The following is a 17,758-nucleotide window of genomic DNA, read 5'->3' as shown; positions in this document are numbered from 1 at the left end:
TACAGCCCAGTTTGCATCTTTGTTAAGACAAATATTGTATTAAGACTATAGTTTAAATGTGAGACTGCCTCAAACTGTAAATTCAGCAGTTCTTGGCAATACCGAGTTTGAGAGGAATTTTTTAGGTGCCACAGCTGTTGCATGTTCAAGGGACCTTTCTAGTTTGATCAGCAGACCAAGTGCTGTAATGCAGCATGTTAGAACACATAAGGCAAGGGGGAATTCTTGCTAGTGCATCTTGTCTTTTTATCTTTTTGTTTTTTCTTTTTTTTTCTTCTGGGATACAAGAGCTACATGCTTTCTGCAGCTGAGTCAGTCTTCTTCATCCATCTTCATAGATAGGAACTTGCTTGCAACTTTCTCATCCTGTCCCCAGAGCTAACTACATGTTGTGCCCTCTGCCAAGCCAGGAAAGCTTGCAAGCAGCTTACTTCAGACCATTGCTTTATCTTTGCTCAGAAAAGCTTCTTTATATGAGGAGCTGAACTTTTAAAATGCAGAGCCAGTGCCTGTCCATACAGTCCTCTCTGCCAGCTTACTTCAGGTGGTGGTTTGGCATTTCCCTTGTCTCCCAAACATCAGAACCTTCTCTAATGAAGCACAGAATTGCAATGTCTCTTCAGCCCTGTTGGTTTATTTAGTATTTCACTTCATCCTGTCTTGAAATCCTGCTGGTGTAAAAACTGCTGCTTGCAGTTCATGTCCTCTGGAAGCATCTTACTTGCACACTTTGTTTCTTCAAAGTCTGTTTTAGATCTTTGCACAAGTGGTTTCCAGCCTTTACCACTTCTAGTTGGCTGAATGGTACAAGTTTCAGCTTCTTGTCAAACCTGCAGGCTTACAAGCTTCTTGGCATAATTACTTTATTATGGGTATAATGGTGCATCCTCCTAATTAGGGGGTCATCCGCGTGCAAACACCTCACAGTGTAGTATAAACATGGTGATACCTGGAAGCTAAAACAGAGCATGCTTTCCCCCTCATCTCTCATCTCCCCTCCTTCAAAATGAGATGGGAAAACTGTATGTCTCTTGTCTTCTCAATTCAATGTCTGGATTCAGCTGAGTCCTCACAGGGACATATTGCTCTACTAATCCTTGCCCTAGATAAGATTGTGTGGTGACTGTGGCTGATGTTTCATAATGCTTGACTCTGTTAGCGGTAAGATGTGTTGGCTTGAAGGGCGGGAGTATTCTGGCATGAAGTAGTGACCAAGCCAAAATGCCTAAGCTTAGCTTTGGAACGGGTAAAGGACTTCATTCAAGGGAACCTGTATGCAAAGTGAATGCTGCTGGTTTTTTGCATTTGTGGGTTGAAGCTATAACATTATAACAGAGCCTGACAAGACCAAGATTTCCTTCCTGGGAGGGTTCCAGCTGGCTCCCACCCTGGTCCCCTAGGGTCAGGGATTTATCTTTTTCTTTTTTTGTTTAATAACCTACCACACCCCAAAACAACAAACAAACAAAAAAACAAAACAACAAAGACAAAAAAAAACCCAAAACAAACCAACCAAACAAATCTAGCATATGATTTTGAAGTTTGTTTTTGTTGTCCTTCCTTGGTTCTTCACAGAAGCAATGCATTTACCTTTTGCTTCTGACAGCAAGGTTCTAGCAGCAGGGCATCTCTTCCTCAGTCTGTTTTGAATTGTGCTCCTATACCACATTATGTACTACTAAAATACTGTGTGAAGGACTGCCAAGCAGAACCTGGGGCTCCTGTGCAGTTGGCTGAGGTGCTTTTCCTGGAGTCGTGCTAATCCTGTTTACTTTGGGAGGAGTACCATGGGGGAGATGGGTGGGAAGAGCAAAAGAATGGTTGTTTTTACTCTGGAAGCATAGAGAATGGCGACTGCCTCTTATTTGTCTGAACTAATAAGCCAGCTGTACGTGTCTTGTTCTTACTCTTTCAGATCCTGGGTGCTGTGATCCTGGGTTGTGGAATATGGATTCTGGCCGACAAAACCAGTTTCATTGCAGTTCTACGTAAGACCCATGTTTCTTCATCTCCTTTCTCCTTCTGAACTGATGCTAGTCCAGGGCTGTGCTTGATCATGATGTAGTCTAAGGTTGTCAATGCTTTTATGTACAGTCTGTGACCTAAGCAGTAACATGGTGTATAGCAAGATGGGACACTCTCAGGGACAGGGTGAAAGGGAGCAACCCCGGAGCCACAGCATTCCTCCTAGTCTTGTGGATTACAACACCAGGGTCAGACTGAGACCATTGCCTCTTCACCCAACAATCCAAATTCTTAATCTTAAGCATAGGGACTAGTATTTCATCCTACTTTCACTGCATGCTCTGTGTTTCCACAACAGCTTCCTTATTACCATTGTATCCAAAGGCCCCCAATGCCTTAATGTTGTTTTGCTATGTGAGTCCCCTATGCTCCTGCTGCTTTCTGAAATGATCTATTTCAATTTGACTGTTTTAAATGCCAAAGAAAGTACCTGGTTTTATTAATGCTTCATGTACATTGAAAGTAGACAGTATGTTTGTTCCTAAGCAGTAGAGGATGTAGATCGGGGGGGGACAGAAAGTGTGGGTCTTAGAAGCCAGAGCACTAAGACTTCACAAACATACTCGATTACACACACTTCATGATACTTAGCCTGACCATCGTAGGTGTTTCATGTCGCTGCACATGCAAGGAGCTAGCTTCCTTCAAGTCAGCCAAAAGCATGGACTTGTCTTAACAGTGGGTCTGTTTTCTGCAACAACCAAAAATCTGAGCAGGCTTAGCAGAGCCTGGGCTTTGCAGGGCTGTAAGTGGACTCTCACCAAATTAGTAACTCAGCTCCACCTTTCACAAGCTCGGCTTCTTTTGTGCTTTTTTCCTAGAGGGGACTTCAAACATCTCTTCTGTTTGGTAGATCTGGTTACCCATCTCTGCTACCTTCAGAATTGCTGACTCTGGCACCAGTGTCAGGTGCTGCAGGAGGGCTACCTGCACACTGCTTGCAGCCCCAGAGAATGAACAGTAATAGCATTCATAGCCCTGTTCCCTCCTGCATTGATCCTGCAAAGGGCTTTATCTCCCAAGTCCTGCTGAACACTCTGGCCTGTCTTTGGAAGGTGCTGGGTGGAGGCAACACCCTCACTAATGCCATACACACAGATACTGCTGCTTGCTCTTTATGTTGTGCTGTGGCATCTGGCTTGCTACCGCAGTGCTAGAAGGGCAAGAAGCACAACAAGGGGTGTTGGTTAATAAAGTGGGAGCATGAGCAGAAATGCACTTTTAATACAGGCAGCCAAAAAGGAGCTTATAAGGGCATGGCTATTTGTAGCACCCCTCGTGGTCTGAGGTGCATTTGGTACCAGTGGGCCAGCAGCTGTTCCCCCAGGCTGATGGGTGTTACTGCTACCTGTGGAGGTACAGAGTCTCTGAACTTGGCTCTGCTTCATCACATTTTACACAGAATCTCTGCTAACAGAGCACTTAAGGATTTAGCTTCCTTCCTGGAGACTTCCTGTATCAGCTCTTTCTCCCTGCTCCCTGACTTCCTTTCCCATGCCTTGCCTCTCTTTCCATCTGCTTTAGTAACCCAGGCATCAGGGAGGGAGCCTGGCACAGCAGGGCACTCCAGCCACTGCCAAAGGACCCTGTTGTACTTGCTTGGCCACCTGCCCAGTGCAGGGGAAAACACGGAATGACAGCAAACAGAGCAGGAGTTGTCTTGCCAGCAGAGCTTTCTCTTGCAAGACAAGATGTATAGCAAGTGAGATGTGCAAGCATGGCTCCAGTCCCCTGCCACTGTCACTTCTCCAAAGGGCTTTTGAGTTGGAGATACCTTTTTCTTTCTTCTAATGAGAAGTTGACTAAGCAACTGCTTTCTAGCTCTGTGGAGGTCCTGCAGCTCAGGCACTTGAAAACTTTTATGACGGCTGAGCGGACTTGTAGGGAGGGAATAGTGTAGCCTTGTGAAGGCTGCTCCTGTAAGGCTGCTACTTCAGTAAATGCTTTGCAGTGTCAACACCTAACCTGCATAGCAAAAGTCTCAGGACTAGTGAGGAAGGTGGAGCAGGATCCTGGGTTTTGTGGTGTAATGTTGGACTAGATGATCCCTGAGGTCCCGTCCAACCTGGGATTCTGATGTCCAGCCATGGAGAGTCTGGCCTGGAAATGGATCAAGGCTGAAGTGTCTGTGTAGCAAACAGGTCTTGTTCATTTTTTGATAACTGATCTTTTTCCTCCATTTGGCATGTTCTAGGGAAAAAGTTTGGAAGCTGGTGACTTGCACCAAGTATGAGAAGTGGGGGGAGGTATGTGTTGGGGGGGGAGAGTATTAGTCTGGATTTGGCTTCTTTCTCTTAACCTATTTCAGGAGGAGCTCAGAGGAAGCTTGCCTCCTGGGACTTCTGTCCAGGAAATTAAATGCTGAGCTCTAGGAACATTATTGCCATTAATCAGTGGACATCAGAATTCCCCTACACTGTGCAGCTTGCACGTTTAAGAATGTCTCTTAAAGATAAATGAGTTCTGGTTACTATTTCTATACAGAGTGTCTCTTTAACATTTGTGCTGTAATGCTTGCTCCCTACAATCCTATTCTGCAGGAAATAGTCCTGTGACCAACCCAAATGTAAAAGCTTGTTTCTTCTGTTGCTCACAGTATTAAATGTTATGGGGAGAGGACTGATAGCACCAGCATATCTGAAATAATACTACCTAAACTTAGTTGAAAAAGCTGTTGATCCTTCAAGACCAGAGTCATTCCAGCAGGGGATAGCTATGAGGATATGTAAAAGTAGCGAGTTTAGGCATGATATCTGTTTGGTCCTGGAATAGCATCTATTTTCAGGGGGTCCTACAAAGGTGCTGCAACAGCCTGCATTGAGTTCCTGGCCAGAAGCCATTCAACACTGACTTGGCAAGTAACCTGTCACATCATCTATGCTCAGCACTAGCTGTAGCTCTTGCATCGCGTTTCAGTCCATGGAGTTTGTGTGTCCCACTGTTGACTGTAAGTGGATAAGTAAAATCAGAATGGCTGGAACCAAGGAATAGTGCATTAAAGTGAAAAGCCAAACCAAAATTGGGTTTTAGGACTTGAAAAAAAGATTCCCTGAAGATAGCGAAGGGAATTGAAGCAAATGGGCAATTGTTGTGGGGTAAAACATACTTTATCTTACTCTCACTCAAGAGTGCATTCATGAGGGAGTTAAATCCAGTAAGCAGCTAACTTTCTCCAAACAAGGTTAATTTGTTTGGAGTGACCTTGAGTCTTCCTGGCTCTGAGATAATGGAGACCTGCAGGTTGGCTTTGAGAGTTTTCCTTCATCAGAAGACACCCAGCAGCAGCCTTCTGTCCCCATATTCAACATGCCTCTGTGCGGTCTCTTTGTAGGCGACAACAGACTGTTATAAACAGATATGGAGGCAAATCTCTAAATGGTGATAGTATATGTGTTCTTTGTCAGTGCTAATTTTGTTCCCTCTTCTGGCCCCTACAGAGATGTCATCTCCCTCCCTGAAGACTGGTGCATACATCCTCATCAGTGTTGGGGCTCTCACCATTCTGATGGGGTTCCTGGGCTGTCTTGGAGTAGTCAATGAAATCCGATGTCTCTTGGGTCTGGTGAGACAATTCATGCTATATTTTAGATCCACCCTTTAATACCTCTCCTGCAAAATATCTGTTGGACTGTAGCTGGGGTCAGGTCTCCCAGGAGCAGTACTTCTGCTTGGTCAACTTAGATCCAATTCTTAATTTGCACACAGTAAATTCTCCCATAGTCAACAGGCTGCAGCAGCAGTTCCTCAGACATTACTGATGATGAGCTAGTAACTCTGCAAAATGAGAGGGGATGTCACTGACACTTTCTGCAAACAGTGGGTTGAGGACTGCCAGCTGGGGAGAGATGTCCTAGGTGACTTTGCATCTCATCATGCCGACCCTGACTTCCCAGGCGGCATTGGGCTCTCAGTGATGCAAGGACAGGTACCAAGGGCAGTGAGAGAGAAGAGTGATATTGTCCTTCTGGGTTGTAAAGTTCATCTTCTGTGGAAAGTGTAAGAGTTGAGAGAGACTTGACTAGGAATGTCCTGTATGTCAGGACTTCTCTTCAAACAGTTCATCTATAGGAAATTTTCTGGCTGTGATGAGTGAGATGGCACTAGGTGCACACACCTCAGCCTGCTACTTGAATCCTGCTTATTCGGAGCACACAGTTTAGGAAACCAAGTATGGCCAACATGTCCTGGCATTAGGAACATCTCCTAATGTAATGGTAGTAGCTGCCACTGTTTATAAGTAACCTCAGATGTCAAACTTTCCTTAAAAGCAGTTTGCTGGCGAGTCTTAAACTTAGACCCTCAAACAAATTAAATGGAATTTTTTTAAAAAAGATAATTTACTTTAAAAATAATAGTAATATGTTTGTAAAATTTACTTTTCTTGCCCTGGAGGTTTGGGGTAGTCAGAGTCCAACTGCTTGAGGTCAGAGAGGGCTGGGAATGGAGCTGGGGGTGGGAGAGGGAGTCCCAGCTGGAATGACACAGCAGAGGGTGCCTGTAAACCCTCTCCCTCCTGAAGTCTTCCTGTTGGCCTGTTGGGAGAAGTGTCTGATGTAGATACTTGTACTTAAGCCTTTTACTGGGGAGACCATTGTAGATAGCAGAGCTTGCCTGCAGGCAAAGATGTTGGCTCAGTGTTATGGATTCTCCTGTATATGAAATCTTACTAAAACTTGTGCTATTATATAAAGACCTTTCTAAAGGCTGATAGCGGTCATCTATTCTCTTTTGTTTCTAGTACTTCACGTGCTTGATGGTAATCCTCATAACTCAGGTTGCTGCTGGACTGGTCATCTACTTCCAGAAAGAAACAGTAAGTGTTTCTTACTGCCTGTGTTTTCCTTGGCCTTGGTTTGGGGGAACAGGAGACACCTGGAAATTCTTTCTTCCAAACTGGGCTATACAGTTAGCAGGCATAACTAGATTCTTATTTCCTCTACCCCAGCTCAGCAGCTTTGCTCTACAGTTGGCTGCTTCTCTATCTGCCAGCCTTGGTAGTGCTACTTTTTCAAGCATTATGAAGCTCCGTTTGGTATGCTGGCTTAATTTTGGGTGGTGGAAACAGTAAGAAGAAATTCCTGAAAGGCTTTTCACCACGCCTCTTGATTCTGCTGTGGACTATTATTTGGGCATGTAATAGCAGTGATTACTACCATGTTACCATCACTGGTGCCTTTAGGGGTTACCAGCTGGAGTGACTGCTTTTCTGACTGGCCTCCCTCACTGTGTCATCTTGTTCCATTCTTTCAGCTCTTCTGCATCTGTATCTAAAACTCCCATTGGAAGAGCTGTCTCCTCTTTCCCCAAGAGCAAACCCAAGTATCTGACTGTTCCTGTACTACAGTCTGAGCTTAAAGTCAAGTGGTGTAGCATTTTGAAGTGGATCTTTGTCAGGAATGCAGTTTCACAGTGTGTGCTTCTAGAACTCAATAGGCTTGGCAGTGTAAAGAGAATAACTTTTGACCTACTTAAGTGCATTGCAACAGCCTATCCTGGCTATAGGTTCCCTGGCCCAGGCAGTGACCGGTCAGGTCTCCAGCTCTTTGACAGCCAAACTCAGAACCACGTTCACATGGTGGGAGCAAGTTATAATTGTGGGGTCCCTGCTGGCTTCTGTCCTGGTATGCAAGTTTCTGGTGCCAGTTGTAGGTAGCCCTCTCCCTTGCCACATAACTGTATATCTATACCACTGCATGGCTGTGCTTGCTCCTCTTAACCCAACCCTCCTGCTAGATGGTTACAGAAAACAGGTGGTTGAGGAAGTTATGGATGGGGCTTGGTGGTGAAGTTTGCGGGTGGTAGGAAGGTGCCTGCCTCCAGTGTAGCTGATACGAGCTTTGTACAAGTGACTGTGGTGACTGTTAGCAGCTGTTGGCTGGGTTCCTTGCCTAATGTGGTGTGAATGTGTCTTGCTCTCTGCGTTGGCTGGAGCTGAAGGAGAAACTGAAATATTGGCTAGCTGGTAGGTAAAGTTACAGCTTTAAACAAGCTGCTAATTCGCAAGCTTTGACTAATGCAGAGGAGGTGTGGAGATAGGCATTCCCCTGCAGTGGGGAAATGTGACTTTTTGAACCATGAAACTCCATACTTCCGTTGGTATTTCTCCTCCAGCTGTCACTCTACTCTAGAAAACTCCAGCTTTTGAGCTGTAGCTCTTTGTTTGAATCTCAGTCAGACCAGGGACAGAATAAGAGTTCTGGGGGTTATTCTGCACAGCCCTTGGAGCTGATGTGGCTGAGATCAGGGGAAGGTGGGCTTTGAACAGATGCTCCTGTACAGTCCTCAGTGAACAAAATTTACGGAAGAGCTCTTCTAGAGCCCTTCTATTTCAAGGATCCTCTGAAGTACCTGCCTAGAGCACTAAGAAAAACTGTTTCAGAAAGGTCTTGGTTGAAACCTCCCACGCACTGGTTTGTGGCTGCGCTTCAGTGATGTTATGCATGTCGCTCTGCTTCACTTCATGTACGTCATCCCAGGGCAGCTCTGAACACAAGTAAAGCAAACTGAAAACTGCTCGAGATCCAGTCCATAGATGTCTATTATGTGTTTGTTTCTTTCTGAGTTCAGGAACTTGGTTAAATATAAAACAAGGAATAACAAGAGTGGAGGAAAGGATCTTGGGTCCAGAATGCAGCAAGGTGACACTCATTCCTCCACTTCTTGTACATGAAGTATTTATTTCTGCACTGCAGGAGAGTAGACAGGATTATTGTTGTACTCCTCTCTACCTGCCCTTTTCTTGATTAGTAGCTACTGAACAGATTCACTTTATTTTTTTGTTGTTGTTGGGATATCTGTTCCTTTGCAGTGTCAAATCCTTCCCCACCCCTGACATATGAAAGTATGCTGAAATAGAGTTAGCGTAACTGTAAAAGACTGAGTCTCTGACAGGAAGGCTGCTGCTTTGCCTTCCCCATTGGCATTGCTAGAGAAATGCCCCTTCAGACAGGAATTGCCTGGTTCTACTGGAGAATATTGATGCAACATCCATTTCCCTGCATGAGTTGGTGACTGAAACTGGGTAGTGGTGTGGGTTTTTTTGTGGGACAACAAAATAGTAATGTTACAAATGCTGTGCAAAGGGCATTCTGCTTTGTGAGCTGAATGTTGCTACTCACCTACATCTAGTGGATCACGAGCCCGTAAACATGTGAGAGCCTGGGCAAGGTCTCTCTTGGCCTAGTTCACATAGTTCTCTGCAGCTTGGCCCTAAATGCCTTGAGGGAAGGAGAGCATGGTCTTTTGGGAATTGCCCTACTTGCTAGCTATTGTTTGCAGCAAACAGGCCTGTGTGATTGCAAGCAGCAACTTGCCTGGGGCTGTGGACTATGCCTTAGTTTAAGAATCTGAAATGCCTTGGCGGGGGCGGGGGGGGGCGGCGGGCAGTGAGAGCCCCTTCTGGTTTTTTGAGTCTATTTTCCTGTGCAGGCTAGATGCTAGTGAATGCTGGGGGAAGGATCTAGCTTGAGTCTTGGATAGGGGGTACAGGATAGATGACTCACGGTGTCTGACAATGGAAGAAGCCTTGATGATTCATTCAGAGACTGGAATCAAAAGACCTACGCTCTTGCCTATGGTGTTCAGCTTTTCCCTAGCTCCCTCTTAGTAAGCCTGTGTGAAGGGGAGACTGGCAGCCCTGCTGCTTTCTGACAGTGGTCCAGCTTTGGTGCTGTGCTGGTTTTGACTGGGCTAAAGTTAATTTTTTTCCGTAGTAGCTTGTACGAGGCTATGTTTTGGATTTGTGCCAAAAACAGTGTTGGTAATACAGAGATGTTTTAGTTATTGCTGAGCCGTGCTTGCATAGAGAGAGGTAGGACCTTTTCTGCTTCTCACCCCAGCCCACCAGTGAGTGGGCTGGGGATGCACAAGAATCTGTGAGGGGGACACAGCTGGGACAGCTGACCCCAGCAGACCCAAGGGATATCCCACACCATATGGTGTCATACTCAGCACATAAAGCTGGGGGAAGAAAGAAAGGGGGGATGTTCAGAGGGATGGCATTTGACTTCCCAAGTAACTATTACATGTGATGGAGCTGTGCTTTCCTGGAGATGGCTGAACACCTGCCTGTTGATGGGAAGGAGTGAATGAATTCCTTGTCTTGATTTGCCTGCGTGTGTGGCTCTTGCTTTACCTATCAATCTGTCTCTATCTCAACCCACGAGTTTTCTCACTTCTACCCTTCCAATTCTCTCCCCCATCCCACCAGGGGGAGTGAGTGAGTGGCTTTGTAGGGCTTAGTCACTGGCTGGGGTTAAACCATGACAGGTGCCTAGGCTTTAAATGTCCTTGTTATGGGCTGATGGGGTTGTACCTTCTGACACCAGGCTAGCTAGAGCTGGGAAGCAGCAGGAGCCCAGAAAGCAAAGGTAGTGATTTCTTAGAGCAATCATGCTCCACACAGTACTGTGTCCTGACAGGTCTTAAATGGGTGAAGATGGTGAGGATTTTGAAAGCCTGTCTAAGCGTTCAATATGCCTTTCTAGCTTGTTGCTCTTTCATCACCCACTTTCTGCTGGGTGCGGAAGGGTGCTCAGCTGCAGGTGCCTGTGTTTCCTCTTTGGGCTGCCTTGCCAGCTAAACTTGTGAACAAGCTGCCTCTGAGTGTGTGTGTGCTCTCTAGAACTGTGCTATTGTTTCCATAATATTTGCCCTTTCTCCAATTATTTTCTGAAACACCTAAGAATGCCTGAGTTTTTCTTTAAATTAAATGCCTCAGTTTGAAACCAGAGCTGTTTGTAAGGCTTCTTGCCTGTTCTTGTGTGAGAGTAGAAGAGCAGATACACAGCTTCCCTATGCAGCTGTGACTGGGGACATCTAGTTCAGGCCCTGTGTCTGCTTGTGGTGGGGTCCTAGGATGGAGAACAGAGGCACTGCTTGGGATTCTTGCAGAAGTAACCCTAGGTTCTCTCTGGCCTGATAGCTAAGTGGTCAGATGGGCCTAGGGTAGGACAGCAAACCCAGCTCTCCTTCCCTCCCTCCCTCTGCATGTGGAGCAGCAGTGTGTGGGAGGGGTGAGGGTGGAACTCAGAGGTTCAGTAACTGATAGGCTTATGGCAGTAGCCAAGGCCAATCTCATTAGTGAGAACCAGGTCAGCTTGCCTTGATTGGAAGGGAAGGAAAAGGGGAAATTGAGTAATTAAAAGGGGAAGAGCTAGACATGGTGAGAAGAAAGGTCATGCACCTCTCATCTGTCTGGCCTGACATAGCTGATCCCAGTTTGCTGAGCTGCAGTTTTTCCAGGAAGAGCTGCTGATGTAGAGAAGCTTCTCTCTAACAGTAGGCACTGCATCCTCTTGTTGGGTGTCCCTGGGTTTATCATGGTCATTTGTAACATTTAGCAGTAGAAGGAAAGGGAAGAACTGTTCCCACTGATCTGAAATATGCTGTAGCACCACAGACAAAAAGGTGAGACACGGGATGGGAGCATCCTAGTGTTCAGGCTGATGTAACTATACCATCCCTCAAGCAGTCTAATGATGCTTCTCTCCAACCTCTTGTGATCTGGGTCTGTCCCTAGCAATAATAGGTGTCCTCGTCTACAGGCTGGCTGAGAAGAGCTTCAGAATGAGGTTGGAGGAAGAAGGTGAGTCTACTGGGTGGTAGCTTGCACCCCTCATCAAACTGAAAGGTGTTATAAATATCTCTCGATAATGAATGAGGGTGAAGGGATGATTTGATACACCTAAGCTTTGTGGTAAGACTGTTAACAAGCAGTTTAGGTAGTTGTAGTACTTCCTGTCTTAATATTGAAGCAGCAGTTGTAGGAGTCTGTGGAGAGGCCTTGTGAAAAAGGGAAGTTTCCACTAGCTGTATGTCGGAAAACCCAGCTGCATACAGGAGCAGAGTGACTCATACCTTCCCTGAGTGGTGGAGATGAACTGCAGTGACTGAGATTCTGGACCACAGTCTTGCTTGCAGTGCAAGGTTAGGAATATGTTACCTTTGAGTACTTCAGGCAGTGTTGTCCTTTAGCTTGCACATACCTTTCACCTCTATCTCGTTAGGAGCAGGCAGCAGTTGTTCAGCCTGTGTCTTACCATACCCAGTTCTGTTTCCATTGCTCATCAGGTTTATAGCCCTTCTATGTGCCTGGGCAAGGACTTGCTGGGAAGTACTGGTGCTTCAGCTGTTACATTGCAGAGCAAAGCTGCTGTCTTGTCTTCCCCTCAAGACTGAGGCTATATATAACTCCTCATCTGTACCTGTTACTTCTTGCACTTAGCTTTTTTTTTTTTTGGAGTGACTGAAGCTGCATATAACACTTCTGAAGAGATATAGTTTGTGCGTTGTACAATTGTTTTACTATCTTCCTGTCTCTCTTGTTGGGATTTTTCTAAGATTTTCTAACCATCTTTTCTAAGATTGCTTCTGTTCTCTGACTCTGGACCACTGGAGCCTATAGGGGTTTTTGTTTGTGTTTCATGGCCACCGAGCATCCCAAGTTTTTCTGTGGTAGATCTCCAGCTGCCCTCCATACATTATAACACTTATTTGCCCAGGACTCCACAACTTTGGTTTCTTGTGAGTTAAATTTATCTCCCTTTCTGTTCTGATCAGATCTGCTTGATCTGATGTCTGAACTTCCCTGGGTATTAAATGTGCTTCCCATCAACACTGTAACAAGTATAATGCTGTACTCAATAGGCAAAGGAATTTATTCCAAGCCTCACCTTCTGAGGAACCCGAGTAGCAGTCTCCCATCTCCTAAATAAGCTTAAGAAATTGAATGAGGAAACGGGGACCTAGAATGAACTCATTTTCTCTAGGACAACTTTCCTCTAATGCAGGAACAGGCTATGCAAGACTGAAAACTAGGGTGGAGAAATGCCACCTGATCATCATAGTGGGACTTCATCTTGGTAAACCTATTCTGTGTTTCATCCTGTTAGTCATATTTATTGCCTCTTCTCAAAAGCATAGACAAGACTGTAGAGTAAGGTATTTGAAGTTCAGTCTGGGGGATTTGTCACTGTCTGGTTGCTTTTTTCCTTTAAGCATTGCTTTGTATGCTAATTAAATGCTCATTTTCCAATTATTTTAGTCATGGTTCTATCTGTCTTTTTGCTGTAACTTAAAAATAGCTGTATTGTGGGAGTGTGGTAGCCCAAGCACCTATTACTGTTTCCTTTAGATCCTTTAGAGAAGGTCTAAGCAGAAGCTACTGCACATTTCACTTTTTTTTCATTCACAGGGGCTAGAGCAAAGCAAAATGTTTTCACACTCATGACACCAAGTCCCTGTTTTTTCTCCGCTGTGGGGAAAGTGGACCCACAGCAGGACTAACACAGTTGATAGGGAGGGGGTTTATGTACCCTAAGCCCCAAAGAAGAGCCTGCAAGGAATTAACTAATCTAACTTTCCTGCCTTTTTTCCTTGGCAGCTGAGAGGAGAGTTGTCCCACATAGTTGGAAGTGTGATTGAAAATTACGGCACCTTGGATGATGATGGGAGGAACTTAGAAGATGCATGGGACTATGTGCAAACACAGGTGAGTCATGGATGGCAGCAAGAGGCAGATGGTGCTATTTGTCACTGCAGTAAATGGCCTATAAAACTAGGCTGAGGACAGGGAAATGGGGATTGTAAGAGGCAATACTGTAGCACATTGATCTGGCTGATCTGCAAAGTTGCCTGTGAGGTTTGGTGCCTGCATACTAGAAAACTGTCTTGCTTGCTGTTACTAGGTGAGACCCTGAACCATTCCTGCATGCTGGCTGTTAAGACTAGCTAGTATTGGCTGCATAGCCTAATGTATTTGGCCTATCAAATGGCACCCCAACACTTCCCTTTGTCTACAGGGCCTCCAGAATACTAGCATGTGTGAAAGCCACAGTGCATAGTATTTTAGCAGGTAAAGTCTCTAGCTTGTTGCCCGGCAAGTCAGCAGCACGCTCCACCTTACTACTTGGGGCATGTTGCTTATTGTGATGGCTCTTCTACAAGTGTCAACGTTCTTGGGAGCCATCCAACTGCATATGGTTTCTGTTTAACATCAGGGTCAGTACTTGAGCAACTAGGTCAGTGTTCAGGCACCCTGGAGTCATGATAGCTGTTTACTACCAAACCATAAGCTTGAGGGTGGGCTGGCTGCTGTGGTTAAATACATGCCCGGCATGGGACTGGTGTGTAGTAAATACAAGTAATAGCATTTTTCTTCTGTCTGTTCTTAGGTCTGCAAAACAGTGACCAGCAGTATTTCCCCTCCTTGGAGGGAGAATGATTTATTTAGGTTTTATCACTGTAGTTGCATCTCCTTGCTAGTGGACTCAAGAAGGCTGAGTCTACTGTGGAGAGAGGATCCTGCCTGAGCCTTTCTTTTATGTAAGAACAGAATAAGAAGGTTTTGTAGAGGTGAAGTCAAGTGCTAGGAGTCTAATTCCTCTCATACACTAGAATATTTGAAAGGGGGTGGGTGTTCTATAGACCAGTCTTGAAGTTGAAGTCCAAACTTCTGTGAGGCAGAGGTAGTTCTAGAGGCTGGATCTTCAACACTTGTTTAGAAACCAAATGCTCATCGTGGTGTGGGTGTTCAACTGTTAACCCCTGCTCTCACATATGTTATGTCAGACTGAAACATTACATTTCCTTTCTGAGCAGGGGGGATTTTCCCTAAAGTTCCACCTCAGTTTGAGAGCCCTTCTGCTCTATACCACCATGCAAGCACTGGGATTCAGGCTTACGATAAGATCTTAGTCTTTGCTGGACTTTCTGATGTGGTTTCCCCTCCAGCAACTGCAGTTGTATCACGTGGCTGTATAGGAATGTAAATGTTTCTTCGAATGGAAAACTTTTCTCATCCCATCTTCCAGCCAGTCCCAACTGCAGCCAGGCAGGTGCAAACTCGTGGTGAATCACTGGGGCTCAGCAGCATGTTGACGCCATCATGCGGTGGCTGCTGGTGTCCCCCGGGGCCACAGCTAAGATCAGTGGTACCTTGCAGTTGGGAATCAGAAAATGAAAAGTCCCTGCTTCGTGCCAATTAAAAAAAAAGTGTGCTTCTCAAAGAAAAATAAAGTCTTAGCATTTAAACCTAAGGAAATGGCATCACCAGTGGAAGACCATATAGTCATTCTACATAGTATATCTTTAAATACACAGGATGTCTTGTCAATGCATTAATATCTTGCATCCCTTGCATCTCCTTCACCATCATCATATGATGATGAATTGGACGGACTGAAAGTGTCTCGCAAATGTGTCACACTGGACAACTGTCCTCTTCCAGCTGACCCACCAGCAACATCTGTTTTGCACTTTCACTTCTGTTTAGCATCGTCACCTGGAGATAAGATGAGGTTTGCTAGTATTTAGTCTGCAAAAACTAATCAAAATTATGCTCTGTAAAATTGATGTAAAGCTGCATGGCCTGCTGAAATTTGAGTATCTAGGCTTCATGCAGTAAGGCTTGTGAAGGATTCATAGTCTAGCATGACTGGTGTGCTAGAACTTTATGGATGGCCTGTGCATAATCCAGCCTACTATGCTCAAAGTCTGCTAGAAGTGGCCCTTTGTTTGTAGAGTGATTATTTGGTAGGAAATAACGCCTCTGTCTTCTGCATGGCCTTATGGATAAGTTATCTTCTGGTAACTAGGGTGATGTTCTAATGTAATTAATTCATGCAAACTGTATGGCCTGGCTGTTGTTACGTGGAGACCTCCTGTGTAGTTCTACTTCCACTGCCTGTTTGTTTTAACATGCAGTATGTTAGCAATGCAAAGTGTAAGACCATGATGATGTCTCTCTGCTTATTAGATTGCCTGCTGTGGCTGGACTGGAGCAAAGGACTGGGAAAAAAATAAGATTATTATCAACGAAAGTGTGACTGTATATCCCTGCTCCTGCTTCAATAGCTCCAAGGGCTTTCAGGCAGATAGCCGTTTCTGTAATCTGGATGTCCCTATCAACAGCACTGCAACAGATGCTGACTGGCCTGTTCATAAGCAGGTGAGTGGGTATGTCTGTACCCTGTGAAGCTTCCACTGAAGTTGCATTGTCTTTGTTCCTCTAGGAATTATTCTGAGCACTTTTTTCATGTCAGTATTGCTTGAAGTATCTGTGGAAACGTGGGCAAGGTAGGACAGGGATCCTACCTACTATGCAGCTACTGTGAAACTTGGTATAGCATGTAACTGGGATAATCTCTGCATGCACAAGGAGATGTGTTATGGATTTTCAGTCCTGAGATACTTAGATTCATGCTTCTTTCCATTGTGACAATGTTTTCTCCATAGGGATGCATGGATGGAGTAGAGAAGTGGTTGAAGGACAACCTCGGTGTCATTCTTGGGGTCTGCACCGGTGTGGCTGTTATAGAGGTAAGTGATATGAACCTATACTGTCTTACCGTGCAGACTCTTTTAAAGGTAATTCTATTTTTTTCAAGTAATAGACACCTGGTTTAATGGCAGAGTTCAGTTGTAGCTCTTGGTTGTGTCTACCTGGAGCTTTGAACTGCTGCTTTCATTGGCTGAATTAAAAATTGAATAAAGCCTTATCTACTTGTGGTTCCTGCTGCTGTGTCTGACACTTGGCAATTCACTGTATGCGCATAACCAAGAGGAATGAGACAAGCAACATCCCACTAGTGAGATCCCACTTTTTGCTTTAAAAAGCCTGTAATGTAGATGCCAGATGAAGGCACATCTTTTTGCAGGAAGATATTTTTTTCATCCTAATTAGTGCATTTTCCTTGCATTGGGGACCAGCTTTGTTCACCTGTGTGGTGGCATTAAAAGGAGACCACTGTATTCTCCCCTGTACCACCCTTTCTTCCCACCTTATCTGTCTGGTTTCTGATTGTGTTCCCATTCTTCATTACTTATTCCAGCTGCTGGGAATGATACTGTCCATTTCACTCTGCAAGAACATACACAGCGAAGACTACACCAAAGTGCCCAAGTCTTGAGTTGGCTGAGTCCGGAGCTACGGCACCACAGAAAAAAGAGCAAACAGAACATTCCTGCCTCACACCCAGACTGTCCAACCGTTGACCATTATTCCTGTGACATCCCATTTCTGATACCACTCTGCTAAGAACTGTTAGAGCTGCAATACAGCCTGATCTTCTGGCAATAGGGTCCTTGGGCCACCTACATCCTGCCTCTGGATTACTTCTACTTCAAGAAGCAGAACTTAACTGTCTTGTATCGCATGAGACACCGACTAACCTGAGGGGACAATGCTTTTGCTGCCTGCTCCATGTTAAACAATACTATTCATCTCCATTTTGCAACCCACTGGGCCTAATATACAATAACCCCTCTTGCCCCTCGTTCTCCTTCCACGTATCTTTCTCCCCACCCCTCCCAGAAGTCCCATCTCTGTCTTGTGAGTCAGGATTGCTGTTGAGATTTTAGTGCTTTGGTAGCTTCACCTACTTTACTGACTTGTGGTGGTAACTAGTTGTGCTTTACAGGCCTTCTCCTCCGTTGCAGTTAACGTGATCTGGCTCCTACTATGCATCTTCCAGCCTAGGCTCTCATCTGAAATATCAAGCACTACCCTCATACTAGCTTCTCCTGCTTCTGGAGTCAGCTTTGCCTTGCCTTCGGTGAAGCTCTTCCCTTTGAGCATGATGAGAAGCCACGGGGAGGGATCCAAGCCTACCTATTCCTAGTGTGGCCTGGCAGACTGTGGTGGTGGTGCTCAGCTGCTTCTGGAATGGGTCTCTTGGGTTCTGGACTTGACACTTATGTGTTTCTCCCACTTGCCTCTTCACCTTGTCCTCTT

At 45.2% G+C, this 17,758-nt stretch overlaps 1 protein-coding gene across 2 annotated transcripts in view; it reads left to right on the top strand.

Annotated features, from left to right (window-relative positions):
• Positions 1-17,399, top strand: part of CD82 (CD82 molecule) — a 41,470-nt gene extending 24,071 nt beyond the window's left edge. For both annotated transcript variants that reach the window (XM_064452293.1, XM_064452294.1), the window contains 7 exons: positions 1,916-1,988; positions 5,463-5,587; positions 6,764-6,838; positions 13,409-13,516; positions 15,782-15,973; positions 16,261-16,344; positions 16,857-17,399. In XM_064452293.1, the coding sequence (XP_064308363.1) occupies positions 1,916-1,988; positions 5,463-5,587; positions 6,764-6,838; positions 13,409-13,516; positions 15,782-15,973; positions 16,261-16,344; positions 16,857-16,934 (735 nt within the window). In that variant the 3' untranslated portion in view covers positions 16,935-17,399. The remainder of the gene's footprint in view (positions 1-1,915; positions 1,989-5,462; positions 5,588-6,763; positions 6,839-13,408; positions 13,517-15,781; positions 15,974-16,260; positions 16,345-16,856) is intronic.
• The last annotated feature ends 359 nt before the right edge of the window (positions 17,400-17,758 follow it).

This window comes from Phalacrocorax carbo, chromosome 5 (assembly GCF_963921805.1).
Source record: "Phalacrocorax carbo chromosome 5, bPhaCar2.1, whole genome shotgun sequence".
Classification (NCBI taxonomy): Eukaryota; Metazoa; Chordata; class Aves; order Suliformes; family Phalacrocoracidae; genus Phalacrocorax; species Phalacrocorax carbo.
Note: the sequence above shows the minus strand (reverse complement) of the source record. Positions and strands in the feature narration are given on the sequence as shown.